At 33.2% G+C, this 27040-nt stretch overlaps 1 protein-coding gene across 1 annotated transcript in view; it reads right to left on the reverse strand.

Moving 5' to 3' along the window:
• Positions 1–27040, reverse strand: part of COL24A1 (collagen type XXIV alpha 1 chain) — a 288275-nt gene that overhangs the window by 47952 nt on the left and 213283 nt on the right. The window contains exons 41-48 of the mRNA XM_039838730.1: positions 25573–25626; positions 25260–25313; positions 24541–24597; positions 23752–23805; positions 18734–18787; positions 18568–18621; positions 12983–13036; positions 11739–11846 (exon numbers count right to left, since the gene is read on the reverse strand). Coding sequence (XP_039694664.1) covers positions 11739–11846; positions 12983–13036; positions 18568–18621; positions 18734–18787; positions 23752–23805; positions 24541–24597; positions 25260–25313; positions 25573–25626 — 489 coding nt within the window. The remainder of the gene's footprint in view (positions 1–11738; positions 11847–12982; positions 13037–18567; positions 18622–18733; positions 18788–23751; positions 23806–24540; positions 24598–25259; positions 25314–25572; positions 25627–27040) is intronic.

A 27040-nucleotide genomic window follows, 5' to 3' on the forward strand; every position in this document is an offset into this window, starting at 1 on the left:
ACATGACAGATTATGCTAGATAATTTTAGGATACCTCAACATTCCAGAATTCTAAAATAGTACCACTTCATCTCACTTTACTTGTAACTTTAGGCAATTTTTGAGACCTTTATTCTCTAACAGAAAAAAACATCTTTCATGTGATACATGGACAATTGACATTCGGATACTGTTGAACACTCCTGAAATCAAAAGGTATTTTTAGTTGAGAATTATAAGGACCATAAGACTAGTCTTTAAGATTAACTGTATACTAGAAACTATTTTACTTACAGTGTTATCAGACAATTAATATAGCACAATGAACATGCTCCAAGTCATTCACTGTTCATGTTGGTTTCTTAGAGAGAAATTTGAGGACAGTAGCAGAGTGTTCTGTACAAAGTTCCAAATAATGTTTCATACAAGTAGAGAACAAACATTTTTTATTATGAATACACAGATGGATGAGTAATTGCTTTCAAGAGAAACAGATGTTAATCCCTAGGCATTCTTTCTAATGTTTTAAAAATTATTTGACTAAAACCCGTCAGCAAAGGGTAGGTCATGCAAATTTTAAAATATAAATAAAATCACAGTTACTACTAATTTGTTCAGAAATTCTGAAACCAATCATCAGTTTACCCAAGTCTTAAAAAAGTTAATAGAATGATAAGAGTACATGACATGTCATGGCTGGAGATTTCATTATCCTCGGATAGGAGCCAAACTGCCTGCTTAAATTGTTGTTGTTGTTGTTTTTAATTTACATATAATATTGTGTAAGTTTATGTTTATAATGTGTTAGTTTAATACATTTATATATTGCAATATGATTACTACAGTAGTGCTAGCTAATATCTTTATCATGTTCCATTATTTATTATTTCTTTTTTGTGTTGAGAACAGTTAAGATTTAGTCTCTGAACGTCTTTGAAGTTTATAATTCAGTATGGTTGACTATAACTACTATGTTGTTTTTTAGATCTCCAGAACTTATTTATCTACTGGTTGTAAATTTGTACCCGTAAATTAGTTTTGAACTCTGCAGGAAAGTGTCAATTTTGACAAGACTGAAACTGATGGCTGCTTAAGGCTTGGGATTCTAAGAAAACATACACTTGGCTCAGTAATGACAATGACAATAACAACATCATCAACGACAACAACAGCATCAACAACAAACGTTACTTTTATTGATTGTCTTCTATGGATCAGAAACTAAAATGGCAGTATGGCTCAATTGTTTTATTTAATCGGTTGTCAGTTAAGGAAGGAAATGGAGTTGCCTTTATTTTGATTTCTCTATGGAGAAAGAGGGAATAATTTAAGAATAAATCTGCCTTTATTCTGGAACTCAATGGAAATATCTGGGAAGGAATATGGGGTGACATGTACACATATAGAAGACAGACACAGAGACAGATTTTGGAACAATGAAGACTCATTTAAATATAATAGTAGAACATAGCAAAGAGAATGTCACCATGTTTGTTATTTCACAGGCCCTTTAGTTTAGCTGCCTTATTCTCATTAGGATTGAAACTAGTGTATTAAGAAGAAAAAAATTGTTTAATACAGGCAACAATATAAACTCATATTTTAAAGAAAATTAGCAGAGGAAAATTATGTTGAGTAAAATGATAAGTATTTTTAATGTTAATTCGATTGATTTTTAAACAGAATGATAAATTTAAAATTACACTGAGCTTCAAATTAGTTGATGTTTTTCTTTTAAATACTACCCTTGAAAACTACTAGGAAAATAGTTGTTTCCTTTCCCTGCTGCCAAGTACTCTCTGTGCTCACAGCATCATGTTGGTCTAGTTATTTACTGTGTGAGAATATAGCAATTAAAATTAATTTACCTTGTACAGTACAAAAAAATGACTATGATGCCCTGAAGTTTTTTTTTTTTACATTACGCAACATATATACCGCATTTTTGGTTAAGCAAGCAAACCAATGAGTTATAAAAGTAATACTTTGCTTCCTTTACTCCAAGCTACTAAAAACACTTCTGTTTAAGTAGGAATTTCTCATTTTATTTGGTTTACTAAATATATCCCTCCTAGGAAAGAACTGGCTGTTTAAAAATGTGTGGGATAGTAATTATTAGGTGATTATATGCAAGGCTACATTATATATAAATAAGGTAGCATTTATAACTTTTCCTGCAGTGCCAATCATAAGTAATGTGGCCAAATGCTAGAAATAAGATTTATAAATGCACTGTATACTAAAGTTAGGAGGTAACTTTAGTTTTGAATCTCTAAACATATTAAAGCTTATGGAACACAGAGCAGAGTCAAGGCAAGTCTTAAGGTAGTAAAGATAGGTTTGCTTGACTTAGGTCTGTTTCCAGGAGTACACAAAACTAACTCTTGTTCAGCCTTAATGAATATAGGCATTTCAACATTATATTACCTCATAGAAATTATTTACACATTTCTATTAGAACAACTGGTTGTTTATCAACCCTGCAATAAGGACACTGCAAATGCCACTATAATACTGGACAAAATGAGTGTATTGTATGACATCTCCTTTACCCAGGTCTCAATCCATAATCACAGGACTAACGGGGACTGAAAGGGTATTTCATCTATACTTTGGTTTTTAGACATGTCTAGGCTCACATCACTCTGGAAAACGAAATGTCCATACTCTATTTCAAAAAAAACCCCAAATCTATCCATACTATCTTATTCGATCCTCCGTTAATCCTGTGAATATGTCAAACTCTTTCTGACTGCAGGTTTTTTTCATTTCGGCTCTTCCTATGGCATTTCTTCCCTGGCTCAGTCTTACCTTTAGTCTTCAGATGAAGTATAATCTTCTCAGTGAGGCCTCCATAGCCTGCTTCATCTATAATCTGTTTCTCATTATGCTCTATCTCAAAACTCTATCAATTATATTCACAGAATTTAACCACAATTTGGAATTAACTAATTTATTTATTTATAGATTCTTATCTAATTATTTGGTCGATCCATATTAAATAGTGACTTTTTTAGGGGGGGTCAAAAAGAGTCAAATGTCAGCAATTTTTTGCTGTTCCATGTATGTTTCATGAGGGCAGTTCTTTGCCAATCTTGTTCACTGTTATATAAGGAATATTTGTTGAATGAATAAATGTTAGCTTAATCATCAATATTTAATATGATTAAAAGATAGTAACTCAGTAAGTCCATGCAGTATACTAAAAATTTCAGAAAAACCTTATGAATTAGGTATTATTGTACTCATTTTATAGACGATGCTTAAGATGTTAAGTAGCTAACACATCTTAATTTTAAAATCAGGTCCCCCAAATCATAGTTATACACAAGAACATTCATTCTTCAAATATTTACTGAGCTTCTTCTATGGGCTTGACACTGTGCTAGGTCTAGAGATACAGAGATAAATAAAACACAATCTCAATTCTACAGGAGTTTACAATCTCTTGGGAGAGAAAGACGTGAAGATAAGTAATTAGCAACCATATGATCCATGCTCTGTGGAAGCAGTGTACAGAGTGTACAGAAGTTCACAGCAGACATGCTTCACTCTGACTGTAGAGTAAGGAAGAGTGCCTGAAAGGAAGTAACAGTTCAATTTAGTCTTGAAAGATCAAAAAGTTATTCATCCTAAGGTTAGAGAGAAGGGCAGAATATTAATTTTATACATATTCAGCACCTGCCTGACATACAGTAAGCATTTAATAATTGTTAGCTCTTATTATAGCTGAAATGCACATGAGAAGAGTAGAATATAAGACTGGATATGTAAACAATGGCCAGATCATGAAGGAACAACATTCCACAAAGAGTATGAACTTGATTGTATTGGGAGTCCTTGAAGATTCAACTAGGAAAGTTAATCCTTTAGCAAATATTTCATTTGGTTGCTAATCAGCAAAATTGACTAAGTTTCATCTACTTTGAAAGAGTTCCTTATGAATAGAAAATGGGCCAAAACAAACAGCAGGGGTAAGAAGAGGGAAAAAGTAGTAATCAGGATTAGCCATAACTGGATAATCAACCCCTTGCTGATCAAGAGTTGACAGGATTTGTTCAATGGAGGTATGGTCAATGCAGGTATGTTTCTTTTTTCAAAATACTGCGAGAAAGAAATGTATCTTCTTAGAAACATAAGTTTCTTTAGTGTGACTAGCTCACAGACTAGAGAACACACAGCCCAGACAGGTGGCAGGGCTGCTGATGTTTCAAATAGAACCTCCCATGGTGATCCTGCTACTCTACACTTGGATTATGAGTGGGCTGATGAAGTGTGTTTTTCCTTCTTATACTGAACACAAACCACAAGTGGAAAACAAAACTTTCAGTGTTCTTTTAGGACAAGCATCTCATTTTGGACAACACTTAAGTCTATGTTCACCTGACAAACTGCAAAGTCAAGATTGAAAGGACTTGATTTGTCCTAAATCAAATTGTTAGTTTTGTTTCTTTCTCTCCTTCCCAATAACCAATTTTACTAGTTGCAGCAATAAAAAATAAAAAGACTGGTATGCCTTCATTTTGATGACAAGTGGATTTATGATCTTTGCAGGGATAAGTTGTTTTCCTTTTTCATAAATGATTGAGGCACTATGCTTGTACAGAAGTCCAACTCAATGAAAACAGCATGTAGACTCATTTACTGCAGATGTGCTAAGTTGACTAGTCTCAAAACACTCATTTGTACAGAAGAAAATTCACATAGGCAACTGTGAGCCTCCCCAATACTGTCCTTCAGTATATCATATAGTCATGTGACCTTAAAAAAACATTGAAACACAGATTAAATATGCCAGGAATTCTTTAAACTCCTTGGCCACATCAAAAAAAACACAAAGAACTTTTTTTGTTTGTTTAGGAAAATCAGGCAGTTGCATAATGCTAGAAATCCTAGAATAAATATTTTTCTCAGTGGAAAATTCCAGCAGTCTTTAAAGGTAAGCCAAAAAACCCAATGGTGCCATGATAAAAAGACCAGTGGGAAGATGTCTTTATCCTTTGTTAAAATATCCGAGGGAATTTGCTAATATTTAGAGACTGTATTAATGTCTCTTGTCATTTTTCTTTAACATAGTAGGTTTTAGAAGTAATTATCTTAGAAATCACTTTTCCTAAAGACCAGTTTAGCCACTGCTACCTATTTTCATTGAACAGACTAGTTCCTTACAAGGTATTATCATTTTACTTTCACAGCAATATTCTACAGGAAGCAGAAACATTTATAGAAAGTATTTCTATATTCATAAATACCAATAGCATGTGTAAACTTTGAGGTTAAAATGGGAATTCCTTAAGGAAAAGTTATTTTGTTTTTATTTTCATGAATACAAAACACTTCAATACTTATGACATCCTGCTATTCTAAGTATGCATGTAAAATTTTTCTAACTGATTCTTTCAAAATGCTAAAAAGTAGAAGTTGATGATTTATGATCTGATACCCAATTGCTTACTAATGGCAATACCAGATACCATTCATTTTCATGGCCCTTAGAGGTATTCGACATTACTATAATTCATTTCAATTTATTTCATCATGAAATTCAATGAGATTTTTTTTATATTAGCCATATGTAAAGGGACATGTAGCTCAGAATCTGTTTTTAAATAATGAACCCCAAGTAGAAGTAGAACCTACGAAATGGAGCTAGAATATGCAGGTTTTGTTGTCTGACCAATTCATATTCAGATTCTCCTTTCCTTTGATTATGTTTAAAACCTCTCCAGCTCTACTAGGTCCTTCCAGTATTTAAATATGGCTGAAGTTCTCTCATTTAAAAATAATTTCTACAGGAATCACAGTTCCTTCTCTAGTTATTGTACTACTTTCTCCTTCAGAACCAAATTTCTCCATTGAATTTTCTGCACATTTTGATTCTTTCCTTGATTTCTCTTCAAGCACTCCAATCCTGTTTCTACCTTCACTAATCAAATCAGTTATTTGCTAAAGTTACCAATGACGTCCATAAACTACAATACGATGGTCATAATTTCATATTATTAGCTTTCTATATTAGTCAGAGTCCTTAACTGCAAACACCAGAAACAAATCTGGGATAATTTAAGTAGAAAATTTACTGAAAAGACATTGAGTAGCTCATTAATCACAGATAAATCTGGAGGAACAAGTTTGAAAAATGGATAGAGCTAAAGGGAGGTTAGGAAACCCAAATTTGGATACAGCAGTGGGCACCATCCCAGGTGTGGGATATTGACAGTAATCAACCTCTGGAAACTGAGTGCTACTGATTTTACTGCCACTGCCACCAGAACAGGACCTCTACCATCCCTGCTTCTTTGTACCACTAACTCTCCATTTGAAGGCCCAGGTGAATATAACTAATTGCTTAGGCTTAGGTCATGGGCCCAACATCCTTATTTCACAGAGGGATTGGGAAGTGAGAGTCTGGAATTTTTGACTTCTGTAGTAGAAGTTAGTTGCCCACCAAAACTCAAAAAGAGAGTAAACATAAAACATTTCTCAACATAAAAAAGGGGATTAAGATGCTGAGTAGTCAAAACAAAAACAAAATAAATGTTCAACACAATCTCTCAAGATTATTAGATATAGTTGATGACTTTCTCCTTCTTGAAATATTCTTTCTTAGGTTTCCATGACATTACTCCCTTTTTCTCCTATCTATTATGACCACTCCATCTCAGGCTTCTTTGCAGTCTTCTTTTCTTCCTTTACCTGACTTATAAATGATAGAATTCCTCACAGCTCAATTCTGAAACATTCTTTCCATTGTTTACTTAATGTTTGTGTTTGGTTTTTTTACTTCATTTGCTCCCCAAATCCCTTCTCTATCTTGCCATTTGTTCTGGGAATCTGAGCTTCACAGACTGCATCACCTGGGTTCCCTTGTCCTCTGACTTCCAGTAGGGGTTGGCCAATGGAATGCATTACTAGGATACTGAAAGGTGGGAGGAGAGCTAATACATTTATTTCTTCCATTTTCTCTTGGCTTTGGCATTCTGCCAGTGGCTGGGTTACTTTTAACTATAGCTCCTGTGAGGTGCCCTTTTCCGTAACTGCATCTCAACTTGCCTCTGAACTTGACATTATTTCTTTCCTTTAACCTTTCAGGTGTAAGAGTGATAATTGTTTCTTACTGTTAATAGTCTCTAAGTTCCCCCAACATCTTTTATTGGCTGTCTTAACCCTGTCTCTTCAAAATTCCAGTTGAGTATTTCATCTACTTCCTAGTGCATTTTTTTTTATGCTGATGATTCTCAAATTTATATTCAACCTCCTCCCTGAGCTCTAGCCTACAATATCTAATTGCTCACTTAACATCTCCACTTGAATGTCATAACCCTGACCATAAAATTTGGGCCTCTTTCAGTGTTTGCTTTTTTTGTGATGGGTACCACTCTGCATAGAGTTAGAAACTTGCATAAGTTAAAAATTAAGAAGTTATCCTTGATATCTCTCTCTCTCCCTCACCTTCCATAATCAAATATCAAGTCCTGTTAAAGTTAACTCCTAAATACTATCTAAATCTATCCACTCCTTTCTACTTCCAGTTCACCAGTATAGTCCAAACTATGAACACTGTAGCCAGAAATACTGTTATTAGTCTTATTAGTCTCTTGCATCTAATCTTTCCCTCTTCCAATCTATTTTTCATACTGGAGCAGGGGAACTCCTTTGAAAATGTAAAATTGGACATGTATGGGGTCATCAATGGGTTTTTAATGTCTTTAGATAATGTGCAATATCCTTAATATGTCCTTTAATATCCACCATGACGTGGCCCTTGTATGCCTCAACAGAATTAAACTCTATCACTCTACATCTTGCTCACTAAACTTTAGCCCTAACTGGTCTTGTTCTGGTTCTTCAAACACATTATGTTCTTCCCAGCTTTGCATATGCTATGTCTCTGCCTAGAATGTTTCCTTCCTACTTTCCCCACCACAATTATCATTCCTAATTTACTAACTCTTACTTACCATTCAGTGTCATCTCTTTCCCTCATATAAAACTTATAAAATTACAAAAATTATAAATTATGTAAGGTATAATTGATATAAAGTAAATTGGCATAAAGAATATACCTGGGAAACCATTATCACAACCAAGATAACACATCCACCACCCCCCAAAAATGTTCTTTTTTCCCTTTGTAAGCCATCCTTACCACACCTCCCCACATACATTCTCATCTCCAGAAAACCGCTAATTTGCTTTCTGTCATTACAGATTAGTTTACAATTTCCAGAATTTTATATAAGTAGAATCATACAGTATGTGCCCATGTTTGCCTACTGTTTTTCTTTTTCATTATACTCCTTTGTTTAGCCATTTACCTTTTGCTAGATTTGGGTTGCTTCTAGTTTGGGGCTATTACAAAGAAAGCTGCTATGAATATTCATGTACAAGTTTTTATGTGGACATATTCTTTCATTTTTCTTGGCTAAGAATAGGCTGTCTGGGTCATATAATAGATGTATGTTTAATGTTTTATGATATTGCCAATGTACAGGAAAACTGATATAGTATGGAGTCTTCTGATCCATTAATTTAGTATATATACCACTTATTTAGGTCTTCTTTAATTTCTGTCAGTAATGTTTTATAGTTTTCAGTACACAGGTTTGCACATTTTGGGGGTCAGATTATCCCATTTTGACACTATTGTAAGTACTGCTTTTTAAATGTGAATTTATCATTGTTCATTGTTAGTATATAGAAATACAAATCATTTTTGTATATTGATCTTGCATCCTGCAACCTTGCTAAATTTGCTTACTAGTTTATTTACTTATTTTTTTTGTAGATTTCAAAGGATTTTCTATATAATCATGTTGTGTGTGAAAAAAGATAGTTTTATTTCTTCCACTCCAATCTGGATAGCTTTTATTTCTTTTTATTTCACTGACTAGAACCTTACTGTATTGCCTAGAAACTCAAGTACAGTGTCGAATATGTCATAGAAATGTGAGAGAGTAATAAATATATCTGTAGGCATAAAGGGCTTCGGAAGGTTTGCCTCGCAAACACCTACATTGAAAATACCTTTTGGAGGAAGTACTCAAATAATAATAGAAACAAATACAGTAGATTCTACAAGGGATATTGAAAATAACAGTGACCAAATAGCTTAATTAAGTTTGCTACTCTCTTAAAAAAACAAAGCAAATAAAAATAGAAAGTAAATGCATAAAAACTAAAAGTAAAAATTCAAGGCAATATAAAAAAATGGTAAAGGTGAAGAGTAGTTTATAAAAACAAAAGGACACGAGAGCACACATAAGTACTTGCTTTGTTAGAGGAAAGATACCGATAATGATATATTAAATAAATCAATAGTTACATAAATACATAATTGATTCTAAAGTTTAATGGAACTACTACAAGAATATCAACCAAAAAAGAATGGCCAACTTTTAAACGAATGAAAGAAAATTCAGTTTATACAATGAGTATCAGGAAAGAAAAAAAAGAAACAAAAACCTAAAAGCCAGTACAAGACAATAAAAGTACAGAATGAAGATGGCAAATATTCTTAAGAGACATTTTAGGTGTATTCTTTCTAAGATCTGGAGCAGTAGAAGGATTTGCTGCTACTGTTGCTGCTACTGTTTAATATAGTATTGAAGGTCTCTTCCAACTTACGTGGAAAGAAAAAGGAAAGAGATGAATCTGTCATTATTTGAAGATAATATTATCTACCTAAAAACTCAGTAGAATCACAACAGTAAATTATTAGAAATAAATAAAATAAGTTATATAGAATATAACTTAAATTAATAATATTTATTTAAACCAGTAAAAACTAACTAGAAAATAAAATATCAGAATATACAAGGCCTTGATTGAGGGGCAATAGTGCATATTGATAAGAGCAAAGAATATGGTGTCAGACTACCTTTGTAGTTATATCTATGAAAGTGACAATATCAGTAACTTGGCTGGTTGGTTGGTTATTTACTTATTTAAATTGAGGTATAATTGACTTCGGTTTCTTCATATATAAAATAAGGATAATAACTGCATCTATCTTACGAGACCGTAAAGATTAAATGAGTTAACACAAACACTTATATAGTATCTGACACATACTAAGCATTATACGAGCTTTTGGCATTATTATTACGGAGAAACTCTTATAGGACAATAGAAGATAATAAGAATAAATATTTCATCTCTTAGATAACTAAAATGATAAGATATGAATTTTCCCCAAATACATCTATAAATTCAAGGTAAACCCAATGACAATTCAAGGTTTTGTTTTCTTTTTAAAGAAACTCGGCATACTTAATTTCAAAGGTACGTGGTAGAAGTATAAAAAAGGGGGACTTGCCCTACTAAATTTGAAGACATACTATAAAGCCACAGTAATAAAAACAGTGTGATAATACAAAAAGATCAGAGGTCAGCCAACTGTTTCTGTAAAAGGGCAAGAGAGTAAATATTTTAGACTTTACAGGCTATTGGTCTCTGCTGCAACTACTCAACTCTGTCATTGTAGTATAAAAGCAGCTATATGTAAACAAATGACTGTGTTCCAATAAAATTAATTTATGAATACTAAAATTTAAATTTCATGTAATTATCATGTGTCACAAAACATTCTTCTTTTTATTTTTTCTGCCATTAAAAATGTAAAAACCATTCCTAACTCATGAGCCATACAAAAACAAGCCAACTTGGTTCACCAGGTATAGTTTGCTAATGACTAGCACAGACTGCTGATATATATATGAGAATGTAAACAGAGCTGGCTGGATGTTTCGTTTGCCTTTCTAGATCCAATCTCTGCCCTTCTCAACCTGCTCTATGACCCAGCAGGCTCCCTTACTCTAGCTGCTGGTCAGTGATATATAAAGGGGAAGTGGATGGGAAGAAGCCCACCCCGGTACAGGCTTTAAGGGAGTGCATTGTCAGTAGTAATTTTTAAAGTAATTCCTTTTCATCATCAGACATTGGTAATTCTAAACCATGTGAGTAATAAAATACTTCTCCCCATCAGGGAAGACTGTTCCTATTATCAACCTTATTTGGTGATTAGTTTGGCTAGTGGGACATACTGGCACAGGATTAGAAAACGGGAGAAGGAAACTGAAATTTCTGCTCTCCTGGATCCTCTCTATTTGCTGGGTTGCAGTGGATTGGCTGAATCCTTCTAATGAAAGTCTCAACTCCTGTGAAATGGCTCCCTCCTATAATGCAAACTACTTTCTCCCAATTTGATCATTGTTCTTTTACCTTTACCTCTTTAGTTCTAGGGGTTGTAATGTCTCCCCATTGTTGCTAGCCTTTGGGTCCCTTCTTGATTTCCCTTAGCCTTGCTTACATCTTTGTAAGTTTATTAAATCCTCCTCAATTGCCCCATTTGAGCGTGCCATTTGTTTTCAGTTAGACTCTGATATGGTAATTGAGTTACTGTCAAGACTTAAATGTTCCAAAAGTGGCTTAACACATTTGATGAACTCAAAACAGAGTTAGGCTGGGTAGCCCCTAAAATTTTGCTTCTTTATGGTCCTTATCTATAAGTTTTTATATGTGTAAAAATGGCATAAATTATTAAAAATATGGGTTATTAGATATAAAATATCCAAGAGAATATACCCATTGCCATCCTCTAGAAATCATAAACACAGTTCTAAAATAGTTATTATTAAATAAATGATTGGCTTAATCTGAGCCAATGTCAAAGCTAAGAAAGATAGAAAAAATATCTATGGTTTAGCAAGGAGACACATATGTAAAGAAGAAAAAGCAGAGATATTCAATCTACTCACAGGAATTCCCTGTTTTCCTGGTAGGCCAACTTTTCCAGGGTTTCCTGAAATGCCATCTGCTCCATGATATCCTTGCATGCCTTTTGGCCCAGGTAGGCCTGGAAATCCCTTGGTAATTAAAAATTACTGGGTTATAAAGAGATGCTATACAGATAATTAAATGACAAATACCTTTATATTTATGAAGAGGGATGTTTACATTTTAACATCCTGTCTTAGGATAAATTTTCCTGTTTCTTGGATTCTTTAATGGTTTACTACTTGGATTCAACAGATGAGGTAACTGTTTTTAAAAGTTTCCTAAACAAATATGCAAAGCAATCAGCAATTTTCTGTGTAATGTTTTCAGTTTTAGTATAATTCTCCGGTATTCCTCATTGTGCCCATGCTTTATCCAGCTGTAGAGAAAAGATCAGCTATATGCACCTGTCTGCTTAAGATATAGGCTGTCATACACCATCTGCAAAACCTTGTATTATTTTCTAAAGAAACAAATTATGGCTCTTTTTGTAGCCATTTGAATTAGATAATTATATTACTGAAAAAAGGTCTGAACATTTTCTTTCTATCTTAAGCAACTGGATTTTATCTGGAGGAATCTCTCATCTGAATGTGTTATAATTTATGTTTATGTAGTCTATTTTTTTTTAACCAATCCAGGCCACCCAAAGCAGGCATATAGCCCTTGGCTAGGGGAGACTAGCAGGAAGTTTTTGCTAATAAGCCAGTCAATACATATTTGCCTGGCCACAGAAGAGGAAACTGACGGCTAAGGTAAAATTAATTTTTGTTCTGTGATGAAAGTGTTTAATTTTTTTTCCCTAAGACTTTCTATTCTATTTACCAGAAAAATGAGACCAAGTCTTTCAATTAAAATCCAGCTCATATCCTTCTATTCATGCTCGAAGATCTCTGACCCTTGTCACCATTTAGTCATAATTCCAAGTTCCCTGTTTTTTAGTGGTTCACCATCAGAGAGAGTAGCATGAGTCCACAGAGAGGGCTCCATAACACTAGAAAATAGCATCCTCCAATCGCATAGACTTAGATTTAAACAGTATGCTTGGTTTTGAGCTAATGGTCATATTGTGTTCCCTCTGTGTTCCAGCATGGGTTTAAATTTTTTTTTTGAAGACAATTTGATTTATCCAACACTTGTCATAATTGGCCCCAAACTTTTCTGCTTGCTAAAGTTGCCAATTCTATTAAGAAAAACAAGAAAGATGAAAGCTCTTGTTACTTACAGGAATCCCAGGTTTTCCAGAAGGACCAGGAGCTCCTTTTTTCCCCTTAGGACCCTAAAAATGTAAAGCACAGTTGTCAACTGATTGTAATAAACTTAATTAAACCGAAGGCAGAACAAAAAACGTTGAGACCTGGATGCTACAGCAAGTACTGCCAATAACTAGTTTTATATCACTAGGATTGATATTTAACTTTGAATGGGAGTCATTTTCTTCAACTGAAACTGAAAGAATTAGATCAGATAATCTATTAATTTCCATTTAACTCCAAATTCTAGGATTTAAGAATTTAAATCAGAGTTCTAAGGGGGAACTGAATAGATTATTTAACAAATGTCCCCACATAGAGGCAAGGCCTTTGTCTCCCTATTGAAAGTGGCTAAATGCTTATTTAATTCAGTAAACATTTACTGAGTATTATGTATCAGGAGTTTGTTACGTGCTGGGAATGCAAAGTCAAAGTTCCTGATCACAAGGCACTTACAGTGTGGTAACAGACATAACACAGCAAGCCTAAAATGTGCTACCTGGAAGCATAGAGAAGAACATACTTTCAAATCAAAGAAAAGATATTTATTTCCCATGGAACTGTTTGTTTTTCCATGTGCGAGATGTTTTAAATCATAATTGATTCAGCAGTAACTGGTCTGCCAAGATAGTTAGAAACTTCACCCGTGCAAATCATGCCATTATTCTGATGATATCCTAAAATTATTTTAAAATGAAAAATGTGGAAAAGAGTGACCTAGTTCACAAATAAAAAAAGAAGCATATTGTCATTACCACACACATTTCTCAGAAGTCATCAAAAGTTCTCACAAACAGAATAATTCCACCAAAATGGGATGTTGTTATTCAAATCTGAAGATAAATTGTGCTAAAGATTCAATTTGATAACAATACCAAAGCAATTTCATAAGATATTACATCTTCTAAAAATGAGCTTAAACATTTTAAGAAGAAATAGTTTATCTAGTCAAAGAGAAAAAGGGCATTTTATATAAGAGATAAATATCCGACTTTGTTAGAATTTGGTAATGAGGAGATATATGACTCAAGGATTCTACTTCCAATTATTTTACTTGCCTTAAAAAGTCACTAATGTAAAGTCTTTCTAAGTGTAAAGAAATCAGAAAACAGGGTAGTTGGTGACTTGGGTTTAGCTGAAGTAGATACAATTTCTGGAACATATGATCCTTATAATAATATATATCTTTCAGAAGAAAATAAAGAAGTAAAATAAGTAATAGTTTTATTAAAAAATATTCTGATTTCAGTTATCTTAAATAGCACTAATTAAATAGCATGAGTCATGATAATATTAAAATATGTTAAACAGTGTGTTTTTTTCCTTCGTAGTATTTCTTTTTATGCAAGGTGATAAAATCTGTTCTAGATTCCTGAATTTCAAAATAGTCCTCTGAAAATCATGGTGAGTTAGAGAATATAGTAGTTTCAGAAGAATCTATTTTTTAAAATACAACATCCCCAATTTTGAAATATTAAACATCTAACTTTATCAGAAATCAAAATTATAAAGGATTCAAGTCATAATATTCATGCCATAAAGAAGAGATTTAGAAGAATTATATTAATGTAAGAGAAATTTTCCTACCTAAGGGGATATAAAGATCTTCAAGTTGGAGAAAGGTAAGAAGAGAAGCAGAGATGCAAGACTGTTAAATACTGACAGGTATCTCTGAGAAGAACTGTTTATTCAACTCTGACCTCAAGACTCAAGGTGAGTAGAAAAAATAACACCCCCAGATAAGTTTGGGGATTTGGGCACAGAGTTGATGGCTAGAGAGACTAACGTTCTCATTGAGAAGTCCACATAAACTGCACTGAGTGTCAGCAATAGAGTAGAAATCTCTGCATGAGAGGTCTAGCCCAATTAATTTGAGAAAGACTGAGTCCTGAAAGCACCCAGCATGGTGTGGGGAGCAGCAGAAAGTTACTTTCATGTGGCTCAAAACAGTAGTACATGGCCCTGAGAGGCCTATGTATAGAGACTGCCCCTGAGATGAGAAAACAGCAGTACATGCCAACATGGATCAAAGAACTTCTGCCTGGAGGGCCAAGGTAGATGCCAACGTGGTAGGATGATGGCAACAGGGGGCCAAAAAGATAATGTGAATAGATGATGACTGAAGACCAAACTCACTTCCCATTCCCCTTTCCCTACCATTGTCACCCAGAATGTAACTGCAAACTTGAAAAGAAAGTAAATGGGGAAAACTCTAAATCAAACTCAGGATATTTGAGTGGAGTCAAAGGCAGTCAATTGATTAGATTTCCACCAATTAGGTTTCTACCACCAAGCAGGATGAACATTCAGGACAGATGTTAAGTTCCATTATAAAGAACATTAACAAAGTTATACATTAGTTTACCTAAATTTATGGCCTAAGGTTCAGAAATGCTACACGTGTATGTATTTTATTCTAAACATTCAAATAATAAAATAAAGAAATTTATATATTATCACAAATTAATTACATTTTGAGATGACCATTACTTTGGGGATTATTTCAGAAGAGGTAAATATCGTGCACCAAAATCTATATATATATGGGTTCATCATTATGAAAACTAGAATGTTATTCAGACTTGAATGGGTTACAGGAAGCAGCTCCCAACAGAATAATACTAAAGGAAAAGTATGACTATGAAATTATTTTTAAAGTGTATTTTGTTACTTGTAATAGGACAATTGTGGCAAAATCTATCCACTGAACACAAAAAGTGTTTAATAAATAATGAAACTGTTTTTATATGTTCAATACAGGAAAGATTTCCTTGTTATAATTACTGTCACCATAACTAAAAGAAAGTATGTCATCTAGAAAAAACATAGTTTACCAATGGAGGTTTTAAATACATAAAAATCAACAAAGTACAGAACATTGGTACTTTTTTGAATTTGTGTATTAAAAAAAATCAATGTTGGAGTTGCTGTGTAGCTTCATAACTAAATTAAGAACCAAGCATTACTAAACATTAATCCTACACAGAGGTGGTCTATTCAGTTAGAAATTACAGATGTGGACAAAGACAAAGAAAATGAGTTATCATATAAGGTATTGGCAGATGACTAAGTGAGTTGGTATCATAAAAAGGAAAAAAAAAAGTCTCTGCAACCAATCCCCAGGATTTAAATATAATAAAGCTACGAGTATTCTATGCTACTTTCAAACTTAACTTACTCATTTTATTTAAAATATAAGTACCTCATAAATCAACAAATTTTTCTGTTCTTGTAATAGGAAAGGCAAAAGAATTTTATATGTAGTCTTTGGAGTGTGTGAAAAATAGTGCTTTTTCTTTTTTTTCTGCCTAGTTTTATAAAACAGAATGGCTCATTCAAAATCATATCCATTTAAAACAGCTTTCCGTTCATTGGGATTGTACCAGTTCATAGAATACTGAAGAAGGTAGTCTGATTCTTTGTATAACAAACATTTTTAAATGTGCCACTACAATCTAAATCCTTGTTTGTTTTTTATTTAAATAAAGCTGAAAGACAGTTATTTCAATACTTTCCAGTTCTAACTTTGTTAAAGAAGGTAGCTTTAAAACGCAAACAGATTTAGAGAGTTAGGCAAGAATTATACTTTTTTTTTTTTTAAAAACCAAGAAATGTCAGTTCCCTAAAATCTGGAATTTTGTTTTGGGAAGTAAGTAAGATTTTGGCTTGAGTCAGTTGTTGAAAGCCATTATAAGACAGTTTACTACATTTGCATTATAAAAGTCTTTAAAAAATGCAGTGGTTCTGCAGTTAGTTTTGACTTGCTCTAAATTTTTCTATATAGTACCTACATTCTCATGACAGAGAGTCCAATGAGTAAATTAGTTGGTTAAGTAAAATTAATCAGATATCAAAGTAATAGAGGCTTTTGTATGATAATGAGAGTCAGGAAATAAAGTTTCTAGTGTTGGTTCTGCTGCTAACTAGTTCTGTGATCTTCGACAACTCATAATCTCTTTGGGATTTGAATTTCTTCATCTGAAAAATAAGCAGGCTGTCCACATGATTTTAAAGGGCCATTTCCAAATCTAAAAAACAAATTTAAAGCCTCGCAAAAACAATATGACAGCAACTGGACAAGATCCACCTGGCCAGTGAAGGTGTCCCTAAGTGTGCATGCAGTACTTAGTGATTATCCTTGAGCAACTATTACTATTTTAAGTTCTAAGAGGTTTAAAAAAAAAAAAAATGTAACCTTGGTAAGCAAGCACTGCCCAGAGTAGGAAAGAACTAGTTCTTCTGTATTATAGAGTGTAAACTTTGGCCCCTCAGCACCTTTCACCTCTGATAGCCAGGGCAAGCTGAGATTCAGTTGTCTAGAGATTCACTTGTCTAGTAAGAATATTTGATTTTCATTGGCATAATTTTAACTAACAAACATCAAAAAATTTCTTCTTCCTGAGACATTGCAAAAAGGAAAAAGAAAACACTGAGAATATGAAAATACTAATTGTAAAAGATTAGAAAATTTAGAATCAAACTTTGGAAAAACATTTGCATCCTTGGGTACTTATTGCAAATATAAGCAATATACATGAAAGCAGTAGCAGTATTCTAGGTTCACAGTTTTCCCCACCACTTTTCTCAACTTGGGTATGAAAAGTTCTAAGTGAAGGAGACACCACCTTCTTTCTCTGCATTTTTTTCTTGTTAAGACTTGCATTTAATGGGATATTTTTATTTATTATTTGTTAGTTCTTGTTTACTAAGGAACTTGACAGGGAGTTTCTAAGTAGATGCCAAGACTATTCAAAATGACTTCTAAGTGAGTGAACACCAACATAGTATCAGATTCAACCCAATTTTATTACTTATCCCCACAAGTGGGAACCACAAGTATGGCTGAAGATTGCTTAACAAATTATGAGAAATATGGTCTCAAACTCATTACTTTTTATATATTCTCACCTAATTTATTATTAAAATACAGTACATTTTAATTTAAAAACAGCATGTCATGAAAAAGCAGGGCAGCAATGAACTGATGGTATAAATTACAAAGTCAGTTGTTACATAAAGTTGAAGCACCATCTATCTATCAGTACACAGGAAAAGAGATGACTAAATTCAATCAGCTAACAGATTTTTAGTTTGCTTGATAACAAATAATTGATTTGTCTGATGTAAAAAAATATTTTAAACCAATCGTGAGTCTGTGTCACATAAACTATTTCTGCCGATACCTTACTACAACAACTAAACAGGTATGACTGATGTGTTTTCACTCTGCAATGCTGGTTTTAATATTTGTTGGTATTTCTGCTTGAAACCACAAGGAGATACAATTAATTATTTTGGGACAATCTTAGGCAATTTTTACAAAGCCAGAGTGGACTGCGGGTAAAGGGAAATTTAGATGGCCATCAAAACACATCAAATAACCAATAATCATGTTTCAACACAATCACTGATAAATGCCCTGTTTAGAAGCCTACAGTGATCCCTTCCTCTGAAAGGATGAATGATCATTTAAGTTATGATAAACAGCAACTCCTTGTACCCCTGCTTTCTCAAGTCAATGATAGATTTCAAATTGCCTTAAACAATTTCAACTTACTTCAGATCCTCTCTCTCCTTTTAGTCCTTGTTCACCCTGGTCACCTGGCTCACCCTTTAGTAGGAACCAAAACAGAAAACAGGTATGAAGAAGAGACCAATTAAAATGTATTAACATTAATTTTTTTTAAAATGCCAGTATTACAAAGAATGATTTCAAAACATACTGGGGGCCCTTGTTGTCCAGAGGCACCTCTTGGTCCTGGTATACCCACATGACCCTAGAAATAGAAAAGATTATATTATTAGAGTAAACAGACACGTGGCTTAGAGAATAGGGTAATATCACTTAAAATGGTAGCAAAATGTTTCAAAATTCAATTTAAATATCAGAGAGATTATGATTCTCTCTTGGAGATAATGTAGAACATAATAACCACTGGATATTATGGAGACTAGAAAGAATGCAGAGTTTTGTTTTATTTTCCCAAGTAGATTAATGTAGTAGGTTGAATGGTTGCTCACCAAAAGATGACTATGTCCTAATCTCCATAATCTGTGAATGTGATTTTACTTGGAAAAAGGGTCTTTGCAGGCATCATTAAGTTAATGATCTTAAAAAGAGATTACCCTGGATTATCCCTGCAGGCCTAAATCCACTGACAAGTTCCTTATAAGAGATACAGAGAAAGAAAAAGACACAAACAACAAAGGAGAGGGCCCTGTGAAGACAGAGGTAGAGGCCAGAGTGATGCTGCCTTAAGGAACATTGTTAGCCATCAGAAACTGGGAAAGGCAAGGAAAGATTCTATCCTAGAGCTTAGGGAGAAAGCATGGCCCCAAAGACATCTTGATTTCTGATTACTGGTTTCTAGAACTGAGAGAAAGTAAATTTACATTGTTTTAAGTCACTCATTTTGTGGTTAAGTTGTTATGGTAGGCTCAGGATACTACGATAGTAAATAACAAAAGGAATAGAGTTTGAGAACAAATTTCCTTTTCCACCTATGCCCACTGTAGAAGTGTGTTGTGTTCTCCATTTTTACAAACTAAGTTTATAGCTGTTTTGATAGATTTATTTGGTTGAAGACTAGGAGTTGTTTCTGTGTATAATGCCAAGGCACATCAAGTGACTTTGACATTCAGCAATCTGTCATCATCCTAGTTCTTCTAAGAAGGAATGCTGATCCACCACATTTCCCTTTCCAAGTGTGTAAACAGAAACTAGTAACAATCCAGGGTCATGTCAGGTGAGAGTTATGCATACAGAATTCTGCATGTAACCTCTTTTATCCCCTTCCCTACTGTCTTCTTCACTTCAGATTCCTTTATTCCTACTTTCTGTTTATTATAGAAAAAGAATGTCCTAGGAAAGATAATTATCAGGCTCATCTTTTTCTAAGGCTAGGAGAAAAACAGATTGCATACACAGGCTAACAATATTTATTTTTACAGAAAGATCAATTGAAGCTTTCTTGTTTGCATTCTGTGAGACAATGATTTTAAAAGGAAATGAATCTTGTTTAAGGGAGTAAACAGTGGCAAGAAAGGCTAGTTTGGAAATCTTTCTATAGCACATGGGCATAACTAAAGAGAAAACCATTATCACACGTGACCCTTACCAGCAAAATACGAGCAAAGTCAGCAAATAACAAAGTCAGGTCAATCAAGAGGGAGCTTGGTACAAGTAAATATGATTATTATAGGTCATTTATAAAACAGGACTCAGGAGAGAAGTGATTGATGAAAAGCTGGAGTTATAGAGTGAAGTGAGAGTGAGCACATGAGCAAAGTACAAAACTAAAAACTATGATGGCCAGTTATGGCTTTGCCACCACTTTCATGTGTAGTTTTACAGAGAACTTTTTAGAATGATCATAGAAAAGCCAACTGTCTCTCTTGGCTTTGTAAAGTCTGGACACAAATCTCACCAAAAACGAATGTGTTTTTTAGGAGTTTCACTATAATTCTCTTGGTCTTTTCTACTCCAATAAGTATTGGTAAAGACCTTTTTTTTTTTTTTTTTAATCTACTGTGGTAAAAACTAAATATGTTGTACTAAATCCTATTATAAAGGTTATGAGATGTTATTAATTCTTCCCAATGATATTGGTGGTGGGATCAGTTGGATGGCTGAAGGGAGCTTGGAGAGAATTTTATAAAGGAAGTGATGATAAGCTGAATCTTGAAGAATGAGTATTCTAGGCAGTAGAGAAAGTCACATGGCAGAGGGAATGGCATGGGGGAATAACTGGAGATTTATTTGACAGAACATGTTAAGTGGAGAATGGGTTTGAGAGGGCTATGACTGTAGATAGGGAATCTAGTTGGAAAACTATTAAAATAATTCAAGCAAAAAATGATGAAAGCCTAAACTAAAGTAAGGCAAAGTGGCTAGATATTTAAGAGATCAAAAGAAGTTGCCGACTGAATTTAAGAGATAACAAGAGACGAGAGAAAGAGACAAAGGAGAGGAGAGAGGAAACAGAAAAGAGAGAGAAGAGAGAAAGGATTCATTTACTGGCTTGGGCATCTTGATGTCTGGTGGTATTGTTCACTGACTTGAGGACATAAAAAAAGGAGCATCAGACCTGAGGAGGATGATGATATTATGGTTTGGGACATACTGAGTTTGAGGTACCTGGGATGATATCCAATAAGCTGTTTGGATATATATGTGTGATGCTAAGGAGTGAAGGCCAAGTGAAGATTTAGTACTGTTATTTTATTATATATAAAAAATTAGATGTCCTTTGCCAAACCAAAGTAAAAAGGAGTTTGAGATAGATCATAATTTATTCAATGTATTTCTAGGACTTTGTCTCACACAAGTTTAGCCTGACTTAATCTTGGGTGTCTGCTCTTACCTTTAAAAAGTGAATGTCAACAGTATAATATGCTTATTCCTACCATGTCCTCTGGCTCTCTCAAGCCTCAAATGAATTTATCTTAACCTATGTTAAGAGAGTGACTGTTTAAAGGGTATGAGGCTTCTTTTTAGAGGGGATGAAAATGTTCTGGAACTAGGTTGTATGTGATGGTTGCACGACATTTGCAAATGTACTACCTGTCTCTGGATTCTACACTTTAAAATGGTTGAAGTGGAAAATTTTACATTATGTGTATTTCAGCACAATAAAAAAAGCTTGGTGATAATGCTAACCATCAGTTTACTAGAGTGAAATGATAGTATATACAATATCCATATAGAAAAGCAAACAGAAATATAATCTGAGGGTGGAACAGAATAATCTAACTCTAAATAAAACATAATTCCCCTATGTGAATCAAATTTGTGCTTGGAAAAAGTTAACAGGAAACAAGTGTGTATATTCATGACTTTAATATTTCTAAGTAATAAAGTTAGTGTGGTTATCTGGCATAGGATGGGTATTTAGAATAGAACCATCAGCAAATGGTAAAGTGACTCCAAAGCCTAAAACCATAGGATAGACTAAAAGAAAGAAAGGGGAATCAAACTAGTGGATGAAACATCCAAAACTGAAAACTGCATCAGGATCATTTGTGGAACGAGGAAGGGGAAACAGACTCCATAATGAGCCTAGGGAAAAGTTTTCCTCTGACGAAGGATTTCTGAAGAACGTATGACTATTCAGAATAATGGGGTGGGGGTGCTTCCTTTGCTGGACAGGTGAAGACTCTTCTTCTTTTAGTAGAATACTTAACTGTTTGTCAGTAAATATGCTGATTCAGCTACCTAGTGTTTTGTAGTTGGTGGAGGCTAAAAGAAGATATTCCAAAAATCTTATCTTTCCTGAGAATGTGTGGAGAAATTATACACAGGAAAAGCTAAGGAAGTTTAAGAAGCTTCTCAAATTATGCTGGAAGCAGTGAATTGGTTACTCAACCCAAAGAAAAGCTAATTTCAAGTAAATCTACTGGATTCTTTAGATTAGGAAACACTTCTAGATACATATAAATTTGAAACAGAAGATGGTCATCACAATAATTTCACAAACATTTAGTGCTCACTTCAACATTTGCTTCAAAGAGAATGTTAGGAAGTAAAAGTTGTTTTTTCAGATTTCAGGCTTGAGAAAATCACTTTATCAAAATAGTTTTCTACCTACCAGCCATCCATTCAATCTGGGTATCTAAGTCTTCATTTCAGATATGATCACGAAAATTTTACGTAGGGGTATGTTGGATCAAATAGCTCATCAATTCATCATTAAAAATAAATTATGTTTATGTACATGTTATATACTATTATTTACAGGGCTTAAAACAAGACATTCTACAATAAAGAGAGAAGTCATATTCAAAATTGGGGAGCAAAAACATCTGCATGTGAAAAATAATTAGCAAAAAAATTAGCCACAGAAGATGGTAAAATATTTGTGTTGAATGAATTCTATAAATAATAAATACAGAAGAGGGAAAGATTGATGTTAGAGTGGCTCAGGGGAAAGGTAGTTTGAAGTAGATTATAAAAGATAGGATTTATGTAACTGAAGATTATATAATATTATGAGTAGGTAGAGGACATTGTGAGCAAAGAAATAAGATAAGAAATATAGGAGAAAGTTGGCATATTTTGTTTAGCAACTGACATTGTAAACAGAAAGGGAAGAGATATAAGGCAGGAATACAGAACATCTTCATCACAATTGCACTAATAAAAATGACACCGAATAAATTCTACACCTACTTTAATTTTGGCTAATGAAGTTGCTCTCAGAAAATCCTTCTAAGAATGGAAGAGGGTAAGAATTGACATAAAGCTTGAGAACATAATGACATTCATCCATCCACATGACAATGCTTTATTGAATTCCTGCTATATACCAGGACATCTATGTTTTCATAAGTGGGGATTTAATGATTAAAAAGACAAGCAAGAGTCTTATTCTCATGGATCTTACATTTTGGTGGGGGAAGATAGACAAAAAAATGTGTAAAAAAGTGGTAAGATAGTCCAGAGAGCATCGAATATCATTAAGGAAACCAAGTAATATGATATAAATTGATGGATAGAAAGGGCAGTTAGAGAAGGCCTCTCAGGAAGTAACATTTCAGATTTGAAAGATGAGAAAAAAGCAGCAATGGGAGGAGACGAAGATAATTCTAGAAGAAGGAACACGTACAAAGAGCTAGAATTCTTTCAGAATCAAAAACAGAAGATATATTAATTTTAATGATGCTTATTTTCACTTAAACTGAGCAAAACCACAGAGAACCCTATTCAGACTTAGTATCAAGGTGTAAAATTTGCAATAATTACCTTACATCCCTCTGCTCCAGGCTCTCCTCTCTCTCCTTGTTCCCCCATTGGACCCTACAGAGACCACATGCAAAAACAATCAGTTTCACAGCTGAGTCTAAGTACTTGTAAATGCAGATGATACAGTTAGTGTGGAATTTTTTTTCTAAAAATAAGTAACCAAATATTGAAGAAACAAGTCCAATTAAACAATATAAATTTTCAGATGAGTAAAGTATGTTATACATGAAATCAAAATAACTTGCATTTTTACTTAATGTTAGAATGACTGAAAAAGATTTAAGCAGGACCACTCAGTCACTTAATTCCATTAAATGGAAAAATTATATTTAATGATCTTTTAAAAGTATCTAACAGCTAATCCTACTTTATTGTTCTTAGTCAGGAATTCTATTGTTTTTGATCTGTGAAATTAAAATTTTCTAAGATAGAAAATTAACCTAAAATAAAAACTGCACCTATTAATTTTAAACCTTAAGGTAGACACTGTATGATATAATGTGAAAAATGGAAAATTTAACCAATTATATTTATTTCTGTGAACCAAACACTTTTATTTTACCTATTTAATTTACAACAATAGCTGATTGACAAAGTCACTGTATTAAACTTACATATGCCCTGGTTATAGTTTTCAAATTTAGATTATATGACTATAAATACTACTTTCCTGTAAAATCATATTATAAAACTAACCAAATATAACTCTGAAAAGATGTCATTGATGTCGTGAATCTATTATCACAATTGCATCTTGAAACATCAAAATAATTTTAGAAAAAGACCTACTGGTTCACCTCGAGGCCCAGGTGGTCCTAGGACTGTGTTATCTTCTCCTGGATAACCCTATAGTGAAGATAATAATTTATAAAAAAACAAATTCATAAAATAACTTTTAAAATATGCAGCCTAATATTTTCTAATATGTTATGAAATATACCATCTGATTTTATCCTTTTTAAATAGAAACTTTTACGTATAAAACTTAGCATATGATATTTTATACAGTTGTAATTTGTGTATGATTCTCCTTCAAAGTGTCAGTCTGCTTTAATTACATAAAGAGCAACTTAAGAATTTTCTCAGCATCAGGTTCCAATAATATTATAAATCAAGAGGAGTACTATTGTAGTTATTCTTAACTCATAAAACATTTTACTATAAATGTACTGTGGTCATTCAATCTAGAGTCTCACAATCTCTTTCAATAACTAATTAATTTTACTTTTACAAAGCTTTACAGATTGCAAAATACTTTAACACATTATTTCATCTCAATCTTGAAACAATCTATGGAAGACATTTTTAATGATTTACTGAAATTTTCATTTCTTGTTATTTGTTTTTTTCTAGAATTTGCAATGTTTCCCAAGTTGAAAAATGTTTCTTTTATTCTTTCAAAATGTTTCCATGAATACTTTCAGAAAGAACAAATGAATTCAATGTTTAACTTTAGGATTGAAAGTCAATATGTGTGCATACACGCGTGCGCGCACACACACACGCACCTTTTCTCCCTTAGGTCCTGGCAATCCAGAAGGTCCTGGTTGACCTTGATGACCCTAACAAAAGGACAGGTAAGTAGACATTCTCCATATCATTTGTAGATGTTCCACTTAATATCACCAGGGATATGCCATTAGATATAGCACTATTTTGAAAGAAAAATAGGATTCACTCTATAGAGAGATGAGGCCTAAATATGTTAAAAAGATTTATCAAGGAGATTTCATCTTAATTTGTATATTTGGGATAACATCTTCATATAAATGTTTTCATGCAAATATATACTTTCTTATTTCCATAAGTAGAATTGCTTACTGTATATCCAGGAATTCCTGGTTCTCCATCAGGTCCCATCAATCCTAAATGTCCCTGAAAAATAAAGTAAATATCAGAAAGAAAACAGACAATTGTTTAAATCATTAAAGCTGTATTCTTATTATTTAAAATTTAGACTTTTCAAGGTATGAAATTGTACCTAGTCTGAAATGAGAAAACAAAAAATAATGCCTTAACTTTTGTCTTATTTTTCTTCTGAAAGAAGAAAAACTTTGGAAGTCCCCCACCTCCCGTCCCCCCACAAATGTCTTTTTGGTTTACTTCTGGTATAAACAACCTTAATCAGTTAAGAGAAATACTTTCATTGGTCAAAATCCTACAGGTTTCTAGCAAATTCTTGGAAATGTAGTTTGTATTTGTCTAAGTTTGTGGTAGATGTGCATCACGGAATATTCGAGAGTGAAGCCTGATAATTTCTTATATTGTCATTAAGGGATCAAGAAGAACTCTGTACTCACTGACAGTTTTAGATGCTTTGAGGAACATTGTTTCAGCTCTGGTAAAAGTTGTTAAGATGAAAATGGTTGAAAACTTATGTGCAATAATCACCCTACGATTTCTCTTATTATTAATATTTTACAGATGGGGAAACCACACATATTAAAGGCTAATTAGTAAATGCCCCTAAACCACTGAAAAGACGGTCCAGACAATTAAAGAAAGCAAAAAGATCTTTAAAAATGTCCTTTCATAAAATCAAAAAGTTTCCACATTGTTCCTGTTTTGCATATCAAGTAGAAGATGAGTAAATTAAGACACAGAATAGGTATGTGACTAGCCAAATATTAACTAACCAGAAGTTCTAATCAATATAATCAGTCAGGATAATAAAAAAGGGGAGACAATATGATTATTTACCTAAAGAACTCACGAGAATCACCTAAATTAATTAACGTGGGTATAAAGTCAAAATATAAAAATAAACAGATTTCTTACACAGCACCAATAAGATGTAATTAAAAAAAGGATTACATTAAAAAATAACAAAACTCTTAAGAAATTAAACATAACCCTAACAAGAAAGGTGTAAGAACAGAAATAAAGAAAATAACAAAGTTTTACTGAAGGATATTTAAGATTTGAGTATATATAAAGATATATGGTGTTTCTCTACTGAAAGATTCAATATTAGAGGAACTTGACAGGCTGATTCTTAAATTTACATGATAGAGAAAATCATTGTAAGAGCTGACCTCTTCTGAAAAATGATTTATGGAGTATTTGGTTCAAGAGATTGCAAAAGATACTGTAATAATGTAATAATTTAAATAATGTGGTATTAACCCAGAAACAGACTGATTCAGAGAAGAAAATAGAGAAAATTAAAGAAAATAAAAAAAAGAAAGAATATTTGAGAGTTTAGTTAACAGTGAGGGTAGCATTTCAGAAAAGTGGGAAATTGATTGTTTATTAAATGGTATTGAGACAACTGGTTATCAATTTGAAA

This window comes from Pteropus medius, unplaced genomic scaffold (genome assembly GCF_902729225.1).
Source record: "Pteropus medius unplaced genomic scaffold, Ma_sr-lr_union100, whole genome shotgun sequence".
Classification (NCBI taxonomy): domain Eukaryota; kingdom Metazoa; phylum Chordata; class Mammalia; order Chiroptera; family Pteropodidae; genus Pteropus; species Pteropus medius.